Raw genomic sequence first — 17,455 nt, 5'->3', positions numbered from 1 at the left:
GTCAGTTCCCAGGTTTTTACAGACTGTAGTTAAAAGAAGAGAGGATGCTACAAAGTGGTAAAAAAAAAAAAAAAAAGCCGTGGGCCAATTTTTTGAGATTACCTCAAAACTACCTCATGTTTTCTTAAAAAGGTAAATTTTCTTAGTTTAAACATTTCTTGTTTTCTGGTGAACAAAATATGAGTTTATGAGATTACCAAACCATTCTGTTTGTATTTACATTTACACAGCTTCCCAACTTGTTTAAAAGTTGTGATTTTTAAGGTCAAACACAAAAATAATAAAAGCGCCATGGAGATCTTCCCTTTCAGAGATGAAGCAAAACAATTTGCATCCAGGAAGCGTTCCTTCCCCCAAAACATTCAAAGCCTTGTTGTTGTCAGTTTCACGCAGGAACTATTTTCTTTCTGTCTACATCTGCTGACAGCTGGCTAACAAAAGAGCTCAGCAAGGGGGAAGACCATTAATTTTTACATCCCGTGTATATAGTTTGCAGGTGTAGTTCGGTAGGGGGAAACTAATTGCTACAACAAACAGATCAAAATAAGCTCGCTGATATTTTTTCTTAGTAAACTGTCCCTTTAAATGTAGCGCCCATTGCTTTGTGCCAAGCTGAATATTCTAATGTCTGCTGGTATTGCTTCCATAGTTTGGAATGACTCATCTGTCACTACACATACTACCTTTGCTCCGGCATGACTCGGGTGCATAGTGCACCAGTGCAGTCATAAACAGGACTGGTGAGAGTGGAGCAGCAGCATTTTGTAATGAACAGATAACTGATGAATCTTCCTTTATTCACGTAAACTGTCTGAAGGCGATGAACAGCCCCAAAATAAATAAATAAATAAAATAATGCTGATGGACAGAAAACAGACCAAAACATCACACCACGCTTTGGGAAATAAAATGGCAAGATCAACATTTTTATTTTAAACTCGACCATAATCTCACAAATTATTGGCTTCTTGTTTAAAACACACACACACACAAAATGCAAATTTCCACTTGAAATGATTCGACTTCACAAAGGCAGGTCAAATATTACTGGGATGTGTCTTTTTTCCTTTTTTTTTTAACCTCCTTCGTTCACGAAAAGCACAATCCAGCATTTAGAAACTTAAATTCTTATTTGACCCAAACAGAATCAGTATGAACGGCGTACATGTCACACAGCTTTATACAAGGTCGTCCAAAATAAGTCAGGCAGTGTTCGTGAAACCAACCCAACAGCTGGATTTTGATCTCACAACAGTTACAAAGATTAAACAAACAAACGAAAGGCTTCACAGCTACACTAACATTTTGAAAAATTAGTGAAATGATATCTGCAACAAGAGGAAAGTAAAAAAGGCTTAAAATGGTACATGTAGAGGAGGAATGCACGGGATGGTACATTCAAAGCTTTAGCGATTAAGGCAAAAGAAAGATGAAGCTACCGTCGACCGTGGACCTGCGTAGAGGACAAATCATGACATCATTTCAAACGTTCGTAACCTCCAGAGGCTGTAAACTCTCCTCTCGGATACACAGGGCCATGTTTGAGAACTTTTCAGTAAGGTTTTCTTGGTTTAATAAAACTTAAAATAAATAACAAGAAAATAAAGAAATCTTTAAAACAACATCAACATTTGCTTTGTTGCAATGAGACAAATGGCTAATAATTCAATCTTACCAAATAGTTTCTGCTTTATTAAGCATTTCTGTTTGAATAATTTCATATAGAGTACAAGACAGTGTGGCTGAAACCTGCTACAGCTCATAGGTTTGACCAAAAAAAGGACAAAAAAGTAAAAAAGATCATTTTAATTTAAACTCATTACCAAATAACTTTTAATCATCAAGCACATTCTGAGCTGGATTTAGAACCACCTTGCAAATATAAACCCATGACATGCTTTCTTTTACCTGTTAGCTGCTACAAGTGACTGGGTGACAAATTAAAGGAAAAAAACCTAAATAAAGTGCAGAAACAAGTGTTTTCACAGATGTGCGCTATTGCTATGTCCAGAGGTACTCGGATACTTTTTTAAACCAGGAACTTTCCGTTTTTTTGTTTTAAATCCCATCCACACGAGCATCGTTTAAAAACATCATGACACAGTAGCTCACAGATGAGCGTGAAATGACACGCTGACCTTGAGCAGAAATTAAGTGCAGACCCTTTAAAAGATTGTTGTATAATCTGCTAACAACATCCCCACAGGTGGAAATACAACCACAAACGTATGGAAATGTTGGCTAATAACCATCCTGAGCAAATAATAACATGGAGCACAAAAAAAAAACAAAAAATAAAAAAAACAGGTGATAAGGGTGCAACACCTTTGAATTTGCAAGAAAAAAAAAGTTTTCCACATGAAGTCATGAAAATTTACCCGGAAGGTTTTTTAAAACCTGTTTTCAGGGAGCTGACACGCCTTTTGTATGTGGACAAAAGACTCAGCTTGGACTGTGGGAAGAAACACGAGTACTCTGGGAGAACATGTAAACCCAGCCAGATGATGGACTCAAACCCAGGACCTACTGGTTTTGAGTCTACTGGTCCCATCACCCTTTGTGTGGGTCTCGTCTTTAATTTGTCACCCATCTTTGCATTAAGTTAGTTGGTAACGTTGGTGCAGGCAGTGAGACTGGGCCAAAGTCAACAACATTGGTTAAACACAAGACTTTATAAGTCGAGTACGGCTGCAGATTCAGGTGATTTTTCACCTATAAACATTTCTGTTTTCACATCTTCAAACTGCTTTTTACAAAAATATCCGTCACAGCAACTTCAAGCACACAATAGGGGGGAAAATATGTATATAAATAAGTTTAAAATGTTTGGCAAATAGCTCACTGTTATCAGATTTATATTGATCTTACTGCATACATTTATCCAGTTAAATGAGGTTTGGGGAAACAAACTAAAATTTGCCCGTCTTACAATCACACTTGGTCAGTCATTTGTGGGACTTGGACAGCAGAGCAGTATCAGTGTAAGAGGTGTGAGCGAGCACGCTTAGCTCTGCATTTTTGTGTCAGTTTATGGCATAAATATGGAAAACAAATCCCTTAAAAACATTTCTTTTCTTTAGGATGAAAGGCTTAATGAGAGACTGCATTGTCGTACAAAAGCTGTTTATAGTTCTTCTTCTCCTCCCTTTCATCGTCCTAACATTTATTTGGACTTTCATCCTGCCTCTAGGTTATTCCCCAGTAACAACAAAACAAACACTACATCTGAAAGCTGAATGTAAACTGGAACAATCGGTCTATAAAAATCACTTCCACATGTCGGCTTTAGTAAAAGATTATTAGTACTTTTGTTTACTTGGATGACGGAAATAAAGGTATTGAAGAAAAAAAAAAGTAGCACGATAAAAACAAGATGGACACGTTAGTCAGAAAAACAGAGGAGCTGCTGGATATCTAGCCTAGCTGATGGCAAAATGTTAAAAACATGTTTCTGTCTATATGAATGGATCCTATGTTTTAAACAGCAATTACTACAGCAACATTTCTTTTTGGTCACACCAGGATCGCTCATCAAGCCTGGCTGCTAACATCGAAGTTTACATCCTGATCAATCAGAGTTGCTTCTTCATCGCTTGCGTGCTCGATGGCCGGCGTCTCCGTGTTGTGCTCCATCTCCTCCTCTGCCAGCTCCGCTTCACTTTCCATCCTAACCGCAGGCGAACCGCTCAACGCTTTCGAGTGGTTGGGGAAGGTTTCGCTTCTCGATTTATTTTTGTTGACCGAACCTTTAGGGCGACCCCTTTTCCGCGGGACCTCGCCTTGGCTTTTTGCAGTACTTGGAGGACGGCCCCTTTTTCTCGCAGGTTCATCGATGGGGTCTTGCGGTGTGAATGGAGCGGCAGGCAGACTCTTGCGTAAATGAGCGCCTTTCTTAGATTCTGACTTGCGAGGCCGACCACGGGCTCTGCGAGGGGGGGGCAGAGATCCCTCTGGAGGATCCACACGAGGGTATTTCCTCGGTCTTCCCAGCGGCTTCCACACTTTTGGCTTTTTCTTCTCCTCAGGCGATGGCAGGGGGTACTTCCTCGGCCTCCCCCTTTTGTTTGGTGGCTTTTGTCGCGGTTGACCACGTTTTCTTCCACTCACAGGCAGGATGTGTACTTTCCGAGGCCGGCCCACTTTACCATGGACCCTATATGCTGGGGGTTTCTTGTTTAAAGACCCTTTAGGCCGGCCTCGCCCCCTCTTTACAGGCTGGGAGCCATCTGTGCCCAGTTTATTTTGTTCAATACTTTTTCTTGGCCTTCCCCTTCCTCTCTGAGGCGTATTTGAGATGCCATTCGACATATCTGCCGAGGTGTTATTCACCACCGCTTTCCTGAGTCGTCCTCTTCTGTCCGAATTTAGGCTCTCATTTAGATCTAAGATCCCCACAATGCCAAGCTCGCTCTCCAGCCTTGATTTCTTATTAAGCGAGCCCTTCGGTCGACCTCTTTTCCTGGGCGTTACAGAGCTGCCTTCATCATCTTCCCCACTTGTTAAACTCTCTGACTTGCGCTTTACCGATCCTTTTGGACGTCCCCTTTTTTGCGTATCTGAGCCACCGTTCGGTAAGTCCTCAGCAGGAGCCTCCTCATCTGTTACAGACTTTCGTGGCCTGCCTCTTTTCTTAGGAGAATGCTCTGTCCTGTCTTCATCGCTGGCCTGACTCTTGGACCCTTTGGGCCGGCCTCGACCCCTGTGAATTTGGACCAAACTGTCAACATGGTCATCTCCTGAGCCCCGCTGCTCTGTCTGTTTTGTGCCAGAGAGCTTCGGACGCCCTCTTCCCCTCTGTGGTTGTGTGGACTCGCTGTTGGAAACGTTCAGCTTCTTGGAGCCTTGCGGCCTCCCTCTTCCCCTCTTCACTGGATTGCCTACACTGGCCTGCCTTTCATTGCTCACAGGATCTCCTTGTTCTTTAATTTCTTCTTCCATACTGCCGGCTTCAGCGTGGACTACTTCTGTTGGTGTGCACCTGCATATTTAACAAAGAAATTACAGTTATTATTTAATATTGTTTTCATTTTACTCATTATGATTCATTACATAACTGGACGTAATAACATAATAACTACGTGTAGGTACGTGGAGTCCAGACAGACCACAGATTGTGTATGGAAGATGATAACCCCTACCACTATTTAATCTTTTAATTTTTCAAATCAATTTTTTGGAGGGATAAATCCATAGTAAATGTCTCAGAGGTGGAGTGACTTAAGTCAGCTGAGGCCTTTCTGTGTGGAGTTTGCCTGTTCTCCCTGTACCTACACGGGTTCTCTCCAAGTACTCCAGCTTACTCCCACAGTCCAAGGACATGTTTGTTTGTCAGTTAGTGATGCTAAATTGACAATAGGTGTTAATGGTTATGCCTATCGCTATGACAACCCTGTGTCCACTGTGAAGCCTGCATATAGGCTCCACCCCCATTATTCTGAACTGGATAAGCAGCAGATAAAATTGATGTATAGATGAAATTAATATTAAAAATTTGTGTCCCTGACAAGTGGGCCTACCTTAAGCTCTTAAAATGCAGTTATAGATATAAATGTAAATAAATGCCTTTCTTGTCAATGGCTGATAACCTCTCAAGCTGAAATTCAGCTATTATGAGTTACTGGCTACTTTTACGATTACTTCTTGTACTGACACATGTGACAAAAGCAATAAAAATGCTGACTCTGTTCATAAAACTGCACATTACTTACGTTTAATAAGTACTGGGCCTTTTATTATTTTTTTTAAATTTACATCGTAGCTTCAAAACATTTCCCATCATCACCGAAAAGCGTGATTATACTCATATAACTTATGATTACACAAAGAAATTTGGTCTGCATTGTAAGACAGCATATATGAACATTGATTATATTTTCATAATATCATTACGAAGCTAATAATGTAGTTTGCTTAATTTTTGTTATTTAACTCACACTGCTCTGACACTGGCTTCTTATGGGGATTTTCAAGTCCACCTTAAAAGGGGCATAACACCTATAGAGGGCAGTATTCAGTCATTTTCATGTTGAGTCAGGGGGACATGTTTTCATCAAAACTTTACATACTGTGATAGGTTAATACTGAAGACTGTTGAGGTCCTCTTTAATCATCATAATCATCAAATTACAGAGATCTTAGAGACCACCCAGATTTGCACATTTATACAGATTTAACACATTTACAGGGCAAAACTGGCCGATTCTATTTGCCTCAGCTAACCATCAAAGTCCTTATCCCTGTAAAACAGCAGTTCCGATGCCTTTCAGTCAGGACTTTTCCCATTTTAATGAGAGCAGTCTAAGTGATGTGAGGTTGTCAGAGTCACAGTTGTGTTTTTATTGGATCTTAATGCTCTACACCTGCAATGTATTAAGATTGGACGTATTTATCAACCATGGACAATAGGCTGAGCCTTTCAATGGTCGTTTTTACAGGAACGATTTATTGATGTATTTGCCCATGAGTAAGTTTGCTAATTGTGTTGGTTGAAACTAAAAGAAGCAGTCAACGGGAAAAAATAATAGGGCTGTCTTAACGGCATCCTCTTCCAGCTGATATTGAGAACCACCGACCTTCTGATTAGTGGCTGACCTGCTCTGCTACCTGAGCTACAGCCACCCTATGTATTACTACACATGCTGATCAGAAATGACATGTTTAAGTCTACAAAACTTTCTTGGAGTTCCCCAAGGCTCCATTTTGGGTCCTCTCGCATTTACCATGTACTAACTCAAAAACACGAATAATATATAACCATGTAATTACTTAATTATATGTAACATTATGTAATAACTATATGACTGCATAGTTGATGGACATGGATTTGAATAATATGAGCAGAGAATGACATTCCTTTTAGTCTGAGTCTTAAATAACAACCACCACGAGACCACAGGCTGAAAGTCCTCAGAACTCCAACAAATTAATAGAAATACAAATAAGCAGCCTATCAATAAATGTGAGTTAAACCAGCTTGTGATAACAAGAAAAATTCTGAACAAAGGTGGCCTCTAACATCTCCTGCCATATCTTCTACTGGGCTTAGAATAAAAACAGCGTAGTGGTTTACACATTCGGCCCACAAGACAAAGATCCAAATAAAGAAGAAACAGAAAGTGAAAAAGAAAAAAAAGTGCGCACCAAAGAGGTTTGGGGCTTCCAACCAAGGAAAATCTCCAGGACTGTGATAAATGTTTTATTATCAACGATCAAACAAAAACACAGGAAGTAGCATAAACTAGGATTAACTAAAATGTTAGATTTTAAAAAGGCTTGTCTATTTGCAACCCCTGAAAAATCCAGCTTAGACCATAAAAACTTAATAACTTAAAAATACAGAAAAATTATTTAAAATGATTTATATTTTTAATAACGAAAAAACCCAACTAAAGTAATCATTACAGTGAATTTGAATAGATTCACTTAACTCGTGCATCAATTTAAAATGACTAAACGAGTCCCTCTGCAGGCGATTTAGCACTTTTAAGGTGGACTGACGGGGAAAATAGGATGCCATGCTCAGCGTCTTATTTAGGAGATGGGGTCTGCACGGCTACGTCTATTTTCTGGGTTACAACCTTGCAACGGCGGGAAAGTGTAGCCGTGGTCTGCTGGTGTTGAGGTGTCCCACTAATGACGTGCACAATTAATATCCCTGCATGCAAAAATCTGTTATTTTGTGCTTTAATGGTGCAATTTTTACAGATTAAAACTTGTGCAACTTATCGAAAAAAATCACACAGACCCCGTGCATTCTCAGCAATAACTACAGGGCAATACATTTAATTGCATTTAAGGGCCTTTAGCAGAAGCTATGACTGTGGAGCAGACTGTTTTTCAGGTAATAGCCTGTTTCAAAATCGACGGTGCTGAAAAGAGTAGCTAACGCTGTGAAGCGCACAAAACAATGCCGTCAACGGGCTGCGTAACTCACCTTACATAAATATCCTGTATGATTTTAGTTTAATTTTTCATAAAATATTGATTCAGCAGACATACCGTAAAGTGAAAGTGCGCGTTTATTGTTGCTGTGATGGCTGTTCAAATTTGCGACCGCTTCCGGCCGTACGTGACATCCACGCGGCTCCGGAGGAAACTACAGCGGAGAATTTCAGTTCCGCCCCAGCAATTCCTAGGGCCCTAGGGGGACCAGGATCCCACTTTTTGATTTGATTTTGGTGTTACTGCAAGATATACATTATCTTAAAGTCTGTCTTTTATTTAACATTAATAATTGAGTAAAATCCATAGACAGTATAAAAGGTTTATATTGTATCTTATCATGCACTTAATTTCATATATGGATAAATTACACAGACAATAAAAAAGATATGTTTTATTTTAATTTTACCTTATATATGGATGAAGTACATAGACAGTAAAAATAAAGAATTTTTATTGTATGCTTGCCAAAATTTAAAATTGATGTAAAGATAGCAGCAGGGAATTTTTAACCACTGAAAACAATATTTTTATGTGTAAGTCAAAATTTTTTGATTATCTCAAAAAGTTGATTTTTTTTTACGTTATTTATTAACAAGTTATTAACCCACACTTCAGAGAAAATAACTGGAAATTTCAAGCTATTAAGTCAAATCTTTTAGCTTGAAATTATGACTTAGCTCTGCCTGGCTTTTGGTTTTTTCCCCTTGCATAAGGGAAGCCCTTTATCAATGTCTAGTGCAGGTTTATCTGTGGAAATATGAAAATCACCACAAAGGGATAAGCTGTGAAGATTCTGGCCAAATATGATGGAAACTAACATGAAGAAAAGAAAGTGAAACAGTGGAAATATTGAGAAACTACCTATAACCGGGTGAAGCTGGCAGAAGGTGATTCTCAGGAGGTTTTGTCTCTTTTGTTAGAGTCATATTTCAGTTTGGCACATTGGAAAATATAGTGTGAAGTGACACAGGAGGTGAGAGTGTCATAACTGATGCTGCAGGAAGCATCCCCAGGTTTACATTTGTGGTGCCAAAGACGAGCCAACTCTGACAGTGCTCAATCAATCAAGTCTTTATCTCAAACAAAAAACAAGTGTTCATACCTTAAACGTGAAATCAAAGTCATCATTTTCACGTGGAAGAAATAAAAATGTTGACATTTGCTGTTTGAAAAGGAGGCGGCGAAAACAAATGCTTATGAATTCCTAACCCATATTTTATCTCGGTTTTAATTATACAATCTAAAATATAATATATGCTATAAATAAATATGCCTAACACACAGATTCATGTTGTACTTAAATACATTTTATATATAACTTCTACAATTATTTAACCACCATATTTCATATTTCCAGAAGTATTGCTTTTTACATTACACACAATTATTTTTTAATGCATCACCACATAAATATTCAATACGCTATCTCATCCCTATTGTTGAAGTTTTAGTTTCACTGTTAGTTTAGCATAGGTGGGAAGATTCAGAAAGTATTTCCATAAAAATAAAACTTTCGTCTTGTCAGTTGTCTAAACCCTATTTTTCACCCTTTCGAAGTCTATGTTTTTTTTTATTTTTTCGTACCAGTTAACCAAGTTGTTTTTTCCCCGTGACTAAAGTATAAAGAAGGGCTACTTTATTTAAAGCCTAGTTTTGCTTTTCATATTTTAGTTCTATACATTTCATAAATATTCACAAGTGCTGTTTTCATTATCTTCATTAGTAAATGATGGGTACGAGTGTGTTGTCTCAGTTTTAATTAAAGTATAAGAGTACTTCACCAGATGAAGGTGAAGAGTGACTAACTCAGCTCTGCCCTCCAGAGGCTCATTTGCAGATTTTAGAAAATGTTAGCTGGTAATGGTGCACACAGGCATAAAACATGTTAAAGAAGGACTAAAATGCTTTCACATATTATAGTGTAAGACAAGTCACTTACTATTATTCATCGTGCCAAGCATTAAGCATGTGCAATGCATTTAATCAATGTAGCAAAATCTCTGCATCCAGCAACTCGAGTAAGAGGTTTAGAACAAAGTCCTTTATTTTTTGTGCCTCAAAACAAGATCCCTATAATAAAACACCTTTTCACTGGAGCTTAACGTTTGACACTTTATTCAACAACACAATGATATCTAAATGTTTTTAGTTTGCACAAAATTTTTAATTTCTTGTACCAAGTTTTTTTTTTTTAAACCAGGACTCTGTAGCTTTACAAGCTTCTTCAGCTAAAAGAGTTAGTCTCACATTTTATTTTTTACTCTTTGCATTACTTTACTTTGGATTGCAACACCTTGATTTTCTTTTTTAGGCATTCTGTAGATTTGCTCCAGTTCTTGGGAACATTATCATATTAAATGAACCAATTTCAGTCATCTTTTAGCTGTTTATAGACGATGTGAAGCCATCTGAGTGCATGGCCGACTCAGTGACTGCAACGTGCACATGTCCTGTTGCTGCAAAACAAGCTAAAATCACGACCCCTCCACCACTGTGCTTGACAGCTGGTATGAGGTGGTGAGTTGATATGCCACGTATGGTTCTCTCTGTTCTTCATGGACAAACATCTCTACTTTGGTCTCATCTGGCCAAAGGACATTGCTCCAGAGGTCGGGTGGTTTGTTCAAGCCATGCTGCCATGTTCTTTTTAGAGAGAAGTCTCTTGAAGCATTTCCAAACAAGTCGGTCCTTTTGCAAGCGAGCTGTTATGAACTTTAACATGCAGTGGCCTGTAGTCTTCAAAAGAAAAAATATAAAACAAACACTTCACACAGAAACCCCAGCACGCTACATTTCAAAGCTTTGCTGTCTAACCTCGAGGTAAATTTGCTAAGATGCCCACTCCTGGAAAGAATAGGGCATGTTAACACTCACCTGCATGCTCCAGAACAATAAAACCGCTGCTCTTATAGAAGCGCTCACGCGTGTATGAAATAAAGAAAAGACTCCTCTTAAATGTACAAAGTTTTATTCAGAAGTAACAAAGTGGACTCTTTATGTACTTACAGAAGTTTCCACAAAAAGAATCAAGGCCCACAAAAGAAAGGCTGAACTGTGATTTGAGGAGGGTGTGACTCACTTTAGATAAACTTTGATCCCATGCAGGAAGAAGTGTTAGAGCTGAAGCAGAACAGAAAAGTTACCTGCTACATGGACAATGATCAGCTACTTTGGTCGAAAATGAGAGGAAGGGGGGGGGGGGTAATTGTTCTACGAGCAGGAACCACATAGACAAAGAAAAAGGCATTTGGTGGGGAAAAAAAGTAAATTGGAGGCAGATTATGTTGTGCTGGGAAGTTGGATAAGGGGGTGGAGTATGAAGTAAGGGCAGATCGGTGAGGTCACCATCAATCAGAAGAATGTGAGGAGAAAAAGAAATATGCAAATATGTTTATGTGTGAGGAGGGGAGCTGTCAGTTCAAAAGAGGGAGAGAGGCTGAGAGAAAATGACAGACGTGGCCCGAGGAAAGGAAAGGCGCGTTTGAGAAAGACAACCCCTGGGAGGCTGCACGGTGAACCCACTGCCCCGTCTCAGCCCTCCTCCTCCTCCCCGCCTGTGTGCTTTGCCATGGTTACCAGACAGGGCTCCCAATGCAGCCAGTTAATGCGTTTTTCAGCAGCAGGAGCGAGCTGCGTACTAATGTGTCTCAGTCTGTCTCCTGCACAATCAATGTCAACTGTCCTGGGATGCACAAACACATGGAGGGCTGCGAGCCAGGGAACACAGAGCCACCCTGGCTGAGCGTCAGAGGCTGAAAGAAGGCTGCATCGCTTTCATTTTTAGTCACCTGGAAAGTTTTACTTGCATTATCTGCAGAAGCCTTGAGTCACATGTCGATCTTTCTTACACAGGTATGAAATGTTGAAAAAGTATCCCACAAGATAAAGGAACACAGCTTATTAGTTTGAAATGCTTTCAAGTGCTCTTATATTTATTGGATTCACAAGGCATTTAAATACAATAACACATCACATCCATAAAAATACTGGATGTACCAACATCTAACTTAAAATTTGCCAGTTTTCTGTTAACCTAAAGAGCTAATTTAGTCTTAAAGTGTAGAAAAGAAACATGAATAATTCCCTATCGTTTTCAGGAATGTGTTAAAAGGGAACTCGCACAAATTTTCAGCTGCCATGAGGAGCTTAAAACTCTCCCTAAAGGTTCCAATGTTGTAGTTTTCCATCTCTGGAGTTAAAGAAGTCCTGTGCGAATCATATCGGGGTCACGACCATTGGCTGTCTTTATTAAAAGATGGCTGATACTCAGAGCACAAAGCCGGCCAAAAGGTTCTGCCCCCTGGAGAGAACCATGCTGTCTCTTCTCAGCTTTTCCAGGATGAGTGGGAAGGTTAGGAAACTCTCTGGAGATCATTCTGCACACTCTGGAGCTTTTACTTTTGCTGGTCTTTATTAAAGAACATTGTTTTTGGCATCCAGAAGCAAATGCATGCAGCTTTGTTCCCAAGGACCTCACCTGTGACCTTTCATATCATCACAGGTTAAGGGTCTCAGGGACAACGAAGCACACCGAGAGCTGCTCGCAGTCAGGTGTCCGTCAATTCTATGTAATGGACTGCAGTGACGTGTGCCATCTTTTTGTGGTTAATTCATAAGCATGTCATGTTTACGCCACTATTATGCAATTATGTTAGATACATGCCATCTTACATTACGGGGAAAGAAAAAAAATACTTTAAAATGACAATTGATGCGTCACATGAGACGTTACCATTGTTGGTTACCGATTCCGATGCAGTCCGATCGTCTCGTCCGACAGAACTGGATCAAATCCTGTGAAGAGAGACGGATTTGATTAGGACACGAGTCCGCATATAAACATCCGTTATCGGAATGTTACACGTCTACATTTTGTTTTCAGGGCCCCGTCTGGCTGCTTTTCCTCCTGATGTAGCCAGCGCCTGCTATTCAGTGCAGGTCTGTGCAGCAAGTCGTTGATATAAAAACGCCCCCTGCTGGCAGACAGCATTAGTAGACAAGTACGCAAAGAAAAACCCGCAAATTTATCGTACAAGTCAGGCCTTATACGGACGAGTTAAACTCTAGAGCGGTCGTGCATTTCACACACGCAACGAATCTTTGTGCACATATATGTAACATCCACGGACAGCTGTGCCTGCAACCGCAGACACTGTCGTCTTACATTTCCTACAGGCCTCGTGATCTCACAGGATTATGCAATCACTCCCCCATGACAAAGATGTTCAGCCTTGAGGGAGTAGCACTGATTTACTCTTAGCCAGACAAAAAGTCACACAAGCCTGACACGGCAGAAAGAATCGGGCAGAGTTCAAACAACTCATGCACAGCTGAGAAGCTCCATTTGCATCACACGCATGTTGTGTCCAGATGACTAAGCTGTCACCTTCCAAAAATCCAGAGCATGTCCTTAATATACCAAAAACCAGCCTGTGGACAGGTGCACGCATGCAGACAAACATGCGACAGTGAGGTGCTCACAATATAAAGCCTTTTTGCAGTCTGTGTGAGAGTTTACACTGCCTCTCCCCATTTCCTCTTTGTCTCTGTGCTTGGAGATATTTTCCTCTGCCCCAGTTTTATGAGCTTCTCTGCTGCTCTCAAACATCGCATGACAGACAAAGAGCGGAGGATGTGAACCAGAGGCTGGAGGGGAAATGAAGTGAAATATTCGAGGAAAAAAGAAAAAAAAAAGACCCTATAACAGAATGAACATGAAGGTGGACATAATGAAGGAATATGGCGGGTGGATGTGGTCAGTCAAATCGCTCGATTTGTTAGACGGCCCGCTTGAGTCATTTCGAACTCACCATTTGTTTGCCTGGTGGTCCCTACATGAACACACTCATTCCCTGTGAACACGCATACAACAAGTGCATGTACACAGAACAGGTATAAGCGCACACACTCTTACGATGAGTTATTGATCCATTCTTGCTTCTTACAGAAAAAAAAAAGCCAATTAATCCAGCGGTAAAGAACAGCGCTTGATAAAACCTATCCTGCCTCATCTTCAGTCTTCCTTTTCCTCTGAGTGCAGTACACAGCGGCGACGGCGAACAGAAAAGCTATTCCCCTCTCGCTACCCCTCCATCTCTCGCTCTGCTCTTTTTTTGTCTCTCCTCTTCCTCTATCCCTCTCTCAGGCGCTGTCCCTGGCTCTGCTCTGTACCCGTTTCCCTCTGCCAAGTCACATCATTAATTCTCCAGGCGATTAGAGTCCGAACAGACTATGAGGCAGGTACACCACAGTAAAAAACAGACGATTGCATTGATTCCATTATCTGGTGCTGTACCAATAACCCCACTTCCCACCACCACCACCACCCAGTAACCACCAACAGCGCTATGACCCCCCACCCCCTCCCCTTCATAAATCTGTGTCACCTACATACAAACATTCACTCTCTCACACACACACAGGCAGACACTTATGCAAGCATGCAGTATCTCCAGCTATCGCGCTCTTCTCCTGCTTGAACACCCTCTATCACTCTGTCCCCGCCTCCCCCTGCTTCATCTCAGCCCTACCCCTCATTTTCATCCTTCCCTCCTCATCTCTGCACCCTTGCTTCCTCGCTTTCCAACCCCCCCTTTCATTTCTTTCCAGGCCTGACGTCCCGTCTCGCCTGAAAAGGGAAAAAAAACAACAACAAAAAACAAACAACAACCCCCCTCCCCCCCAAAAAAACCCCAACTCTACGTTCACATGATGCAGTGTGTCTCTACGTGGGTGTCTAACTTCGTGTGCGTTTGAACTTGGGCTGCTGTGCTCGCTGCATCTGGAAGAGAGTCAATGTGTTCAGAGGGAGGGGCGTGTGTTTGAGGTGTGTGCGCACTTTTGTCCTCGTGCACGCATGCATCTATGTCAGAGTGTGTGCAGGATAGAGGGGAATGAAGGTGTGGGGGTGGAAGAGGCAGCGTAGGGAGCTCAGACCAAGGCTGTGGATTTTACACAGCGCGAGGATCAAAGCCACAGCAAGCCCAAAGGTGATTAACCTCCCAGCCGCTCTGACCACAAAACTGCTGCTTCTCTTCTTCAGTCTTTCATCAACACAACCTGCCTGAACCATCTACGCATCAATTCAGCAGCTTTTATTCCACAACTTCTGAATACATATAATAATAAATATTATTATTAAAAAAGTGTCAGTAAACTCCTTTGACAGAAGAATCTCCGAAATTAGAAAACGAGTGAGAATTTGAAGTGGCAGACTAATAAAGTAACCAGAAAACAGATGTGTTAACGGGGAAAACAGTCACGGTGTGAAATGTGCTAAAAATTAAAGACAAATGGAGACTTGAGCCGCCCTTTTTGTAAAACAGCAGGTGGCAAACAGCTGAATTTGGAGTCAGAAGATGCTGGGGAGTAGTTTCTTTGTGTGCTCGTAGAAAAGAGCAACGATCGGCAGAGATTGCTGATATGTGCTCTTCCCCTCCTCTCCCCCCCTTCCTCGTTTGAGCACTGCAACGCAATGCGGATACTGGGTGTCTGAGCCACTAGCCAGACACACTGGGGGACAGAGCAGGGTGGGGGAAGGGGGTGGGGGTGTGAGGGAGCAGTAGGAAGGAGGCGGAGGCAGTAAGCAAGTTCACATACAGCCTTGTGCTCGAGGACACGCTGATAGGAACGTCTGGGCACACTGTCATTATCTGCCATGACTACAGAGAGCAGCGGGCACAGTTCATTTTGGAGACTTGTGTCAGCCGGATACACACAGCCACAGCTCTGCCATATTCACAAACTGTTCATATACTCAAACTGTTACAATAGGGGACTTAAGGCAAACTTGAATTACATCGTCACTACCAGACCATAAAATGTTTCTGACTCTCAACGAAATATTAAATTTCCACTTTTCCTGCATTTTAGGCTCCTCACATTCCAGCCCAAAGACATCAGGAAATATTCTGCGTTCCTGTGCATGGCGTGCTAACAAAAGCCCAGAAACAAACCGCTATTGATAGTTTGCTCTATACCCCGTTGGACTGCACCAAATAAACCAAAGAGCACTGCAGAGCAAGGTGGATATATTGATGTCTGGATTAGGTGGGTCTCGACAGCAAAACCCAATTAGTATTTCAGATGTATTAGATTTAAAGCGGTTTTGTAGCTTTTTTTTTTCCTCCACCCCCCTCCATGTTTCATTATAATTATTGGTGTGAAATTGAATTTGCTGAAGGAGAAATTATTTTAGATCTTATAACGGACGCCATCTGTACAGCATGGAGCATTGGTGCATCTTTTTGTCGTTGACTGAAAAGCCAACAGAAGTTTCGTCCAAAAGACCTTGAAAGAGATTTTAAAAATGTTGAAAGTGTTGAATATAAATATATAACTACAGCCCTGAAAACTCATTACCACTTTAAAAAAGGAAGTCACTTATTTTTTGTGCTCTTCTTCATACTTACCACATCAAGAGGCACGATGTGGATGCATTCAGGTGAAGTCTGGGTGACTCCGCAGGGAAAGCTAGAAGGTTGTACAGTTATCTCCAGGCTTTTTATTATGCGAAACCATACAACCAACTACCTCACACTGCAGAGCACAGGAGCAGGTTAGCACTGGAGTCTTCTTCCACACAGTCTTCTCATCTTTTGCTTCATTTATGATCTCAAAGCCATCAAAGCTTCAAATGTTTTACTGTACAATATTTCTAGTGACTTCTCTATTGCGAGGAATCAAATAAGCTTCTTGAAGTTTTTTTCCCCTCCCAGTCTCATTACAAGATCAAAGTTTAACACCAAAGTGGTTGAATTGAAATAACGCATTCTGCATTTTTGTGGACTTGTCTCCCTCTTGTGGGTAGACGCAGTATGTCGACAACCACCTCCCCCCACCAGAGGTGGAGGCAGACTTTCACCATCTATGAATACAAAGACAAGCACTTAACCTGCAGTTGCTCACTGTAGGCGTCTGCCTGACCTACTTCTGCAAGTGGAGCTGCTAGAATCTTCCACATCCTCAAAGATTCAATTCAGCACTACAGAGCACTATTCCACCATTTCTCAGAGGTTAAAGTCTAATAATCCTGTGCTGCTGTTTTTATTGTTGCTGAAGCCATACTTGTATTCCAGCACTGCAATCAGCTTTGAAGGTTATCACATATGACCTCCAAAGCTGATCGAAGGAACGTTTCTTTGTTCACTTCTATGGTGGGATGTCGAGACATAAATCCATAAGCATTCTTAAGCCTTTAGTATATACATGCACACAATAAGATTGCGCACCCCCCGATTATATTTAAGCATTTTGCCTATAAAATTTGCATAGTTGGGGCATCATTGACAAGAGCCCAAAGGGGAACGTTGGAAAAGCTGAAACTGAAGTTTCCTGCAGAAAATGATGTTATTCAAGCGGTTTTGTTAACTGGGTTAAAAACAGGAAATACAGAGACAGGTTGAGCTTGACTAAAAGGGTATGACTTGATTGTCAAAAGGAAATTGCCAGCTGTTTCAGTTAAATATAATCTTTTGCCTGGTCCCATAAGAGATCGTCATAGCAGATCACC

The 17,455-nt window shown here is 41.0% G+C and overlaps 1 protein-coding gene across 5 annotated transcripts; it reads right to left on the bottom strand.

The window, feature by feature from the left end:
• Positions 1–905: 905 nt before the first annotated feature.
• LOC147303856 (uncharacterized) lies at positions 906–8,082 on the bottom strand. Of its 5 annotated transcripts, none has more exons than XM_086280772.1 (2): positions 7,999–8,082; positions 906–4,978 (listed from the first exon to the last, which is right to left on the bottom strand). In XM_086280772.1, the coding sequence occupies exon 2, from the start codon at positions 4,936–4,938 to the stop codon at positions 3,532–3,534; it is 1,407 nt and encodes a 468-aa protein (XP_086136898.1). In that variant the 5' UTR covers positions 4,939–4,978; positions 7,999–8,082; the 3' UTR covers positions 906–3,531. The 5 variants fall into 5 exon arrangements, with proteins under 5 accessions (XP_086136898.1, XP_086136900.1, XP_086136899.1 ...); XM_086280774.1 differs by having other exon boundaries at positions 7,934–8,049; XM_086280773.1 differs by lacking the exon at positions 7,999–8,082 and adding an exon at positions 5,272–5,320.
• Between the last annotated feature and the right edge of the window lie 9,373 nt (positions 8,083–17,455).

The sequence above is a fragment of the Aulonocara sp. 'chitande type north' Nkhata Bay genome, linkage group LG22, assembly GCF_057382095.1.
Source record: "Aulonocara sp. 'chitande type north' Nkhata Bay isolate Kocher_YH1m ecotype deep benthic linkage group LG22, A_spYH_male_GT1.1, whole genome shotgun sequence".
NCBI classification, from domain to species: domain Eukaryota; kingdom Metazoa; phylum Chordata; class Actinopteri; order Cichliformes; family Cichlidae; genus Aulonocara; species Aulonocara sp. 'chitande type north' Nkhata Bay.
The sequence above is the reverse complement of the archived record's forward strand: the minus strand, read 5'-3'. Positions and strand labels throughout refer to the sequence as shown.